Source organism: Emys orbicularis, chromosome 13, assembly GCF_028017835.1.
Source record: "Emys orbicularis isolate rEmyOrb1 chromosome 13, rEmyOrb1.hap1, whole genome shotgun sequence".
Lineage (NCBI taxonomy): Eukaryota > Metazoa > Chordata > Testudines > Emydidae > Emys > Emys orbicularis.
The window spans coordinates 50880056-50889294 of NC_088695.1; the positions used below are offsets into that span (position 1 = coordinate 50880056).

At 50.7% G+C, this 9239-nt stretch overlaps 1 protein-coding gene across 1 annotated transcript in view; it reads right to left on the minus strand.

Annotated features, from left to right (window-relative positions):
* CCDC57 (coiled-coil domain containing 57) overlaps positions 1-153 on the minus strand; it is a 125738-nt gene extending 125585 nt beyond the window's left edge. The window contains exon 1 of the mRNA XM_065415831.1: positions 99-153. Coding sequence (XP_065271903.1) covers positions 99-153 — 55 coding nt within the window. The remainder of the gene's footprint in view (positions 1-98) is intronic.
* Between the last annotated feature and the right edge of the window lie 9086 nt (positions 154-9239).

A 9239-nucleotide genomic window follows, 5' to 3' on the forward strand; every position in this document is an offset into this window, starting at 1 on the left:
AATGCCCTAAGAGATAAAGCACAAGCTGGAGTACTAACTGTTCTGCTACAGACTACCAAACCATACTAGGGAACACAGTGACCACCCTCTTTATGTACCTATCTGTAATGCAGAAAAAAATATGTTCCTGGAGGTCTTCAATTCGAGTGACATATGATGCAGGTTTCATGCTGCCAGTACTAAAACATCCTTGGAATTTCTAAATAGTATAGATGACCATTTCCTAACTCAAAAACTATTGCAGATAACATGGTTGTATTCTCTGTTCCACCTTGTCCTAACAGAGAAAGAGAAACTGATCACAGAACTAAAAGTTAATGCTAGTAGGTACAAGGCAGACTCTCCATAACTGACAATGTTTAATCAAAATTGGATTTTTTCCCCCCTAAAATGCATGCTTTAGAAATTATTTTGGGTAAGTTCTATGGGCTGTGTTATACTACACAGGAAATCAAACTAAATTATTACAATCGTCACATGGTACCCTAATGGGACAGCAGGATGCACACCAATGACAGGGCACCCAGGTGGGATGACAGGGAGCGGCAGATGGGGGACGCGTGGGTGACCGAGTGCCCCGGTTCGCGGGGGGGGGGAGGGGAGATGAGAGGAGGCGCGGGTGACCGAGCAGCCCGGTGGGATATGGGGGGCGGGAGGGCCGACGAGGCGCGGGTGACTGGGCGCCCGGGCTCGATGCGGTGGGGGACGCGCGGGTGACTGGGCGCCCGGGCTCGATGGGGGCGAGGGGAGGGAACTCACGAGTTGCTCTCTAAGCGGCGGCGGGTCTCTGCTGAGCAGGCCCCGTCTCCATGGGAACCGTAGCTGCTGCTGGTGTTCCAAGAACACGCCTCCCCAGGGAACGTGGGCCCCAACCCCATCGGGACCGCCCGTGGGATCCGCTTCAAACCCCTTCCCTCGCGCCCTCATGGAGGCCCGCCGTTGGCCTCTGTCCGGGTCTGGCATCCTGCCAATGCCTTGAGACGCGCCTTGGGTGTTGTGCCAGCTGCTGTGATGTAAACAATGGCAGGAACCGCACCCCTGTACTATCCACCCCCCAGTCCACATACCCCATATGCCTCTGCAGCCTTACTCTCCTACCCACTTTCAGTAACTATCATCAACCAAAGCTCCCACTAAAGCATAAGCCAACTCCTCCCCATTATCCCATGTCTCCATTTACCTGAGCTGTCCCCATTGAGGGAGCTGCACCCTATCACCACCCCACCCATTGTTTCATGTTCTCTGTGTGTGTGTGTGTGTATATATATATATATATATACTCCTACTGTATTTTCCACTGCATGCATCCGATGAAGTGGGTTTTAGCCCATGAAAGCTTATGCTAAAATAAATGTGTTAGTCTCTAAGGTGCCACAAGTTCTCCTGTTCTTTTTACCACCCCACCAATGTACCATCCACCCTATTCAACCCTCTACCTCATAAACCCCTACACCAAATCCTTATCTACCCTCACCCCATCAACCCACGTCCGGTCACGCTCAGCCCATTCCAAAACTTCTATCAAACAACCCTCACCAATGCCCCATTCACCTATCAACCTCTCACCAGTGTATTATCCACCAATGTCCCCACTGACGACTCATCCATCTATATCCCCCTATTAACACCCATCATCTCACATTCACCATCAACCCATGCTCTAATCAAGTCCTCAAATCCCCCATCAACCTCACCAACCCCCTAGCTACCCATTCCCCCCACCAACCTGTGCTCCCAAAAATTCCCCACCAAGGCCCTATCCACTCATGTCCCTCATCAACCCCCAGAATCTATCAGTCCTTTACCAATGTCCCATTGATCTGTCCCTTATTCACCTACATCACCTAAGCCCCCATAAAGATGCTCTGCCATAGGAGATTCATACAATTTCCTTTATTTTCTTCAACCATGTGGTCATCATACCTCCCATTCGCCAGTCCTGGCTGTCCCGCCCATTATTATCCAATTTAAGCCCTTTACCTCCTACCAGCCCTCTCTCCACACACAATTAGCTAGTATCAGTCCCTTTCCCCAAAATTGCCTCTAACTCTACCTTCATTAGTGTTGCGAATTATACCTATAGGTCACGCGCAGTTCAAGTCTAGGCTGAGGCACATAAACAAATCCACGACTGCAGAGTATCCAAAGATAACAGGTTTATTATGCCCGAGCGTGGTGCCCCCCTGCTAATCAGGGAGGGACCCAAAATGGAGGTTACACAAAGATTATATACCTTTAAGCAAGGCATGCTGCCTTCGTGCATCGTAAGCCTTAGCCAATAAACAAGCCTTTTTCTTATCTACCACCTATCCCCGCTAGGCCCTTGCCCATGCTGCCTAGGGTTGCAACTACTTAGGCATGCGGTTAGCTTTTTTCCCTGTTGCCCTTATCTCTTTGTGTCCAGATGTCCCCCTTCCTCCCCCCTTGTCTCCTGGTACGCGATGTGCTTGCTTCTAGCTAAGGGCGGGCCCAAACCAAAATGGAATTACATAAGCAAACTTTCCTTAACATTAGGAAGTACTAAACATCACCATCACACCCCTGCCCGTCTTCCCCAACAAACAGGTGTCAGCCCTGATCTTTTAGCTCCTCCCCGATTATGCAGTATTATCCCCTTTACCTACATTTTCCACAAATTCTCCCTCCCCCTTGGCAGGTATCAGCCCCTTCACTCTATCACTGGTTCCCAAACTGTTTAGTAAGGCAATGCACCAACTGCATTTTGTCTTTTTTTGTGACCTAACCAGGGTTCAAATTTGTGGGTGGGGGCCAATAGGCCAGGATTCTTCTCCTTCACCACTGAGAGGGCACAGACCACTCACAGCAGCACCCTTCATCCCAGCCATAACCCTAATCCCAGCCTGGTCCAGAGAGGAAGCCCAGTGGGGCAGGGAAGGGGTTGGCGTGTGAGCCTGCTCCACATTCACCCCACAGTGGCAGCTCCTGTCCTGCAAGGCTGGGCCCGGCTCCCCATTCTGGGAATTGCGACCTGGCACAAGTGGTCACACTGCCACTCAGGTTTAGCACAGTCACCCCTCTATCATGACAGTCATGACCCACTGTTTGGGAAACCACACTATATTACATGAGCACACATGTCCCTCCCCTAATATTATTCCTTTTATATCCCCATCCCAACATCTAGTATCAGCCTCTTCCTCAATTCTACTGCTTTCTCCCCCTCACACACATACACTAGCTCAGTGGTTCTCAACCTGGGGTGCATGTACCCCTGGGGGTACACAGAGGTCTTACAGGGGTACTCAACCCATCTAGAGCAGTGTTACTCAACCTGGAGGTTGCAACCCCCAGGGGGGTCATGGGACAGGTTTGGGGGGGTGCAGGGCCAGCATTAGGGGTAGCAAGCAGTGCAATTGCCCAGGGCCTCGTGCAGCTAAGTTACATGCTTCAGCTCCAGGGGGTGAGGGTTCTGGCTTCAGACAAGGCTCACAAGTGAAAAACAAGCTCAAGTATCACACTGAAATGCAAGTACAATATTTATATTCTAATAAAGTTGTTTTATAATTATTTGGTAAAAATGAGAAAGTAAGCACTTTTTCAGTAATAGCATGCTATCACACTTGTATTTTTATGTCTGGTTTTGTAAGCAAGTAGTTTTTAAGTGAGGTGAAACTTGGGGTATGCAAGACCAATCAGAATCCTGAAAGGGGTACAGTAGTCTGGAAAGGTTGAGAACCATTGCACTAGCTGATATTTAGCTTAAAGTGAAAGTTAAGGGGTGATTTGATTACAGTCTGTCAGTATCTATATGGGAACAAATATGTAATAATGGGTTCTTCAGTCTAACAGAGAAAGGCCTAACATGATCCAATGGCTGAAAGTTGAAGCTAGACAAATTCAGACTGGAACTAAGATGTAAATTTTTAAATGGTGAGAGGAATCAACCCCTGGAGCAATTTACCAAGGGGCATGGTGGATTCTGCATTACTGACAATGTATAGGTCAGTACTGGGTGTTATTCTAAAAAGATGCACTGGGAATTATTTTAGATATGTTTATGGGCTATGTAATACAGGAGTTCAGATTAAATTATCATGATGGTCCCTTCTGGCCTTGAAATCTGTGAATCCATCATATAAGTCCCTTTCCCCAGTGCCTCTTCCCACATATTCCATCCCCACCCCTAGGTTATCTAGTATCAACTGATTTCTTCCCACCCCATCCTGCAAACAAGCTGTATTTCTGAAGGATAGTGCCATGACCCCTTTTAGCTGCAGCTCTTAGGAATAGTTATGTAATGAGCAGACTCCCAACACCTATTACACATTGCTTGGGAAGGTTCTAAGGAGTTCATAACAATCAAGCTCATGTCTAGCAAATAGAGGTGATTGCATAATGCAGGAATAGGGATTTTTGTTAATGAGACATTGCTAGGAACCCATAATTTAAAGTTATTTTTAATATATCCAGAAACCAAAATAAGATTTGAACTCCTTCTTCTCCTCCTTCCTGTACTCAATTAACTATCTATGTGAGATGGAGGAAGAAGCAGGATGTAAAGCATCATCCGCTTTAGTAACTCTCAGGGTATGTCTACACTACGAGAGTAGTTCGATTTTACTTAAATCGAATATGTGGAATCGATATTACAAAGTCGAACGTGTGTATCCACACTAAGGACAGTAATTCGACTTTGTGAGTCCACACTAACGGGGCAAGCGTCGACATTGGAAGCGGTGCACTGTGGGCAGCTATTCCACAGTTCCCGCAGTCCCCGCTGCCCATTGGAATTCTGGGTCGAGCCCCCAATGCCTTCTGGGGAAAAAAATGTGTCGAGGGTGGTTTTGGGTAACTGTCGTCATCCAACCGTCACTCCCGCCCTCCCTCCCTGAAAGCGCCGGCGGGCAATCAGTTTGCGCGCTTTTCTGGTCAGTGACAGCGCGGACTCCACAGCACTGTGAGGATGGAGCCCGCTGCGACCATCGCTGCAGTTATGGCCGTTGTCAACATCTCGCACCTTATCATCCACCTTTCCCAGAGGCAGATGCTGAGAAATTGGGGGAGGAGGCTACGACAGCGCGGTGAGGACCTGAAGTCTGAGAGTGGCACAGACCTGTCACAAAGCACGGGACCCCGCGCCGTGGACATCATGGTGGCAGTGGGTCATGTTGATGCTGTGGAATGGCGATTCTGGGCCCGGGAAACAAGCACGGACTGGTGGGACCGCATAGTGCTGCAGGTCTGGGATGAATCACAGTAGCTGCGAAACTTTCGCATGCGGAAGGGAACTTTCCTGGAACTTTGTGAGTTGCTGTCCCCAGCCCTGAAGCGCAAGGACACCCGGATGCGAGCAGCCCTGAGTGTCCAGAAGCGAGTGGCCATAGCCCTCTGGAAGCTTGCAACGCCAGACAGCTACCGGTCAGTCGCGAACCACTTTGGCGTGGGCAAATCTACCGTGGGGGTTGCTGTGATGCAAGTAGCCAACGCAATCGTTGAGGTACTGCTGTCAAAGGTAGTGACCCTGGGAAACGTGCAGGTGATCATAGATGGCTTCGCCGCGATGGGATTCCCAAACTGCGGTGGGGCTATAGATGGAACTCACATCCCTATCCTGGGACCGGACCACCAGGCCAGCCAGTACATTAACCGAAAGGGCTACTTTTCAATGGTGCTGCAAGCACTGGTGGACCATAGGGGACATTTTACAAACATCAACGTCGGATGGCCGGGCAAGGTTCATGACGCTCGTGTTTTCAGGAACTCTGGTCTGTTTAGACGGCTGCAGGAAGGTATTTACTTCCCGGACCACAAAATAACTGTTGGGGATGTGGAGATGCCTATAGTGATCTTTGGGGACCCAGCCTACCCGCTAATGCCCTGGCTCATGAAGCCCTATACAGGCGCCCTGGACACTGAAAAAGAACTCTTCAACTACCGGCTGAGCAAGTGCAGAATGGTGGTGGAGTGTGCTTTTGGACGTCTCAAGGGGAGATGGAGAAGCTTACTGACTCGCTCTGATCTCAGCTGTGAGAGCAAGGGGGAGACCTTTATGGCGGGGTGGGAGGTTGAGGCAAATAGCCTGGCTGCTGATTACGCACAGCCAGACAGCCGTGCGATTAGAAGAGCCCAGCGGGACGCGCTGTGCATCCGGGAGGCTTTGAAAGCTAGGTTCCTGAGTGAGCAGGGTAACCTGTGACTATTAAGTTTGTTTACAGAGAAGCTGAACCTGCCCCCGTTTCTTTACCCAGTGAATGTTCACTATCCTCTCCAGTTACATACCCCGTTCACCCCGTTCCCCCCCTTCCAACACATGTTTAAAAATAAAATCACTGGAAATTTGTTAATGAACACCGTTTTCTTTATTACTGTTTTCGCGGTAAAGTGTTGAAACTGGGACGCAGACTGTGGTGGGGAGCGGGTGTAGTGTAGTGATGCAAAGGACGCTTCTAAACTCGAGGAATGACAAGCTCCTGCTCCTAGAGCGGTCCGCACTGGTGCACTGGTTGTTTCAACGGAGCCTTCCATCCCTCCTGTTCGGGACTCTGTGTGTGGGGGCTATGTGACTTTGTGGCAGGGGGAGGACGGTTACAGATCCCCTGCTGCGTAGCTCTGTGATCCAGGATAAGGACCGCTGCATAAGTTCTCTAACCGCCCTCCCCCGCCACAAAGTCACATAGCCCCCCCACACACAGAACATGAAAACCACCTCCCAGACTGACCAGGGTGCCTAGTGACTGCAATGTGTGTGTGACCTGCTGCTGAACCTGCCCCCGCGTCTGTACCCTGGTAAAGGTGACTGTCCTGTCCAATTACCAACCCCTTTCCCCCCCTTCAAACAGACTCTCCTCTAAAAGAACATGATGGAAACAGTAATTAACAGAAACGTATTTTTTATTAGCAACTACATACTAACGCCTGGTCCACACTAACCCCCCACTTCGGACTAAGGTACGCAAATTCAGCTACGTTAATAACGTAGCTGAATTCGAAGTACCTTAGTCCGAACTTACCGCGGGTCCAGACGCTGCAGGCAGGCTCCCCCATCGATGCCGCGTACTCCTCTCGCTGAGCTGGAGTACCGGCATCGACGGCAAGCATTTCCGGGATCGATCCGGGATCGATTTATAGCGTCTAGACAAGGCGCGATAAATCGATCCCAGAAGATCGATCGCTTACATCCGGACCAGGAAGTAAGTATAGACGTACCCTTAGGGGATGAAACTGGGACGGGGGCTTGGGTGAGGCGGGAAGGAAAGGACTTATCAAATTTTGGGGAGTGACAGCCTTCTGCTACTTGAGCAGTCTGCAGGGGTGGAGTGACAGTTTTCACGGACTCTGCCGCCCCTCCTTCTTGGGACTTTGGGTGAGGGGGGTATGGGACTTTGTGGCGGGGGAGGGCGGTTACAGATAGACTGCAGCGGGGCTCTGTCCTCCTGCCTCCGGTCCTGCAGAACATCCACAAGGCGCCGGAGCATGTCCGTTTGCTCCCTCATTAGTCCAAGCAGCGTTTGAGTCGCCTGCTGGTCTTCCTGCCGCCACCTCTCCTCCCGTTCAATGTGTGCTCGATGGATTTGGGACAAGTTCTCCCTCCACTGGATCTGCTGGGCTGCCTGGGCTCGGGAGCAGCCCATAAGTTCCGAGAACATGTCCTCCCGTGTCCTCTTCTTCCTACGCCTAATCTGCGCTAGCCTCTGGGAGTGTGATGCCAGGGTAGGTCGGGAGACAGTCGCAGCTGTGGGATGGGAAAAAGGGAGTGAATTCCTCAGAAAGATAAATTTAGTTGTGAACAAAGAACATAGTCTTTCTCTGTGAACAAGACCATGCACAGCACCTATCACATGCGCACTCAGGACAAGGTCGAATTTTCGGCCTTCGCATTCAGTGCCTAGGGTCTTGCAGTGCAGATCAGAGAAGCGGGGCAGGACAGCGGAATTTGGGTAGCAGGCCGACATGGTAAGCCGTAGACTTGTGGCTGCTTAAAACTTTAATAATAGCACTGCCCTCCTTTCACGTTCAAAGCAATGCCAGTTCCTGCTGCCAGCAATCCGGCAAGCATGAACTCTGCCCCTGTCCCACCCCCTCGCGGCTGTCCCAGGGAAAGATCCCTGTATGCTGCCCCTCTCCCGCCTCCACCGCGTGGCTGTAAACCGCCGGTTACAGTTCTGTAAAGGAACAGGCAAGCAGTCCCAATACTAACATTCCCCTACCTAATTCAAAGCAGGTCACCATGAGCGACATCACTCTGATGAGGATTTCAGAGACCGAGAAAGAACGGATGCTTCGGGAAAGCCTGCAAAGACCAGGGCCGTATGCCACCATGCTCTGCAAGGCAATGATCCCCGAGTACTTGCTGATCTCCTGGCGCGGAAACGTCTCCTACTACGGAGGACACAATAAGGCCGCTCTCCCAAGGAACCTCATGCAAAGGCTTTCCCATTACCTCCAGGAGAGCTTCATGGAGATGTCCCATGAGGATTTCAGCTCTATCCCCGGACATATAGACCGAATTTTACTGTAGCTGCACTGGCAAGGACTAAACAGTAGAGCGCCTAGGGCAAACCAATCATGATAAACCGGACATTGTTACACTGCCAAGGACTGAAACGTTAATTGCCTAGGGCAAACTAATCATGAAAAACCCATTGTTAATATTCCTGTTCTGTTCAAAATAAATGTTTACATGTTTAAAACACTTACCGACTGATCCTTCCCCTGATTCTGGGTCCGGGTTAACGCCTGGGGACGGTTGGTAGGGGATCTCTGTGAGGGTGATGAAGAGATCCTGGCTGTCGGGGAAATCAGCGTTGTAAGCGCTGTCGACTGCCTCGTCCTCCTCATCTCCTTCCTCATCTTCCCCGTCCGCTAACATCTCCGAGGAACCGGCCGTCGACAATATCCCATCCTAAGAGTCCACGGTCAGTGGTGGGGTAGTGGTGGCGGCCGCACCTAGGATGGAATGCAGTGCCTCGTAGAAACGGGATGTCTGGGGCTGGGATCCGGAGCGTCCGTTTGCCTCTTTGGTCTTCTGGTAGCCTTGTCTCAGCTCCTTGATTTTCACGCGGCACTGCGTTGCATCCCGGCTGTATCCTCTCTCTGCCATGGCTTTAGAGATCTTCTCGTAGATCTTTGCATTCCGTCTTTTTGATCGCAGCTCCGAAAGCACGGACTCATCGCCCCACACAGCGATCAGCTCCAAGACTTCCCGATCAGTCCATGCTGGGGCCCTCTTTCTATTCTGAGATTGCATGGCCATCTCTGCTGGAGAGCTCTGCATCGTT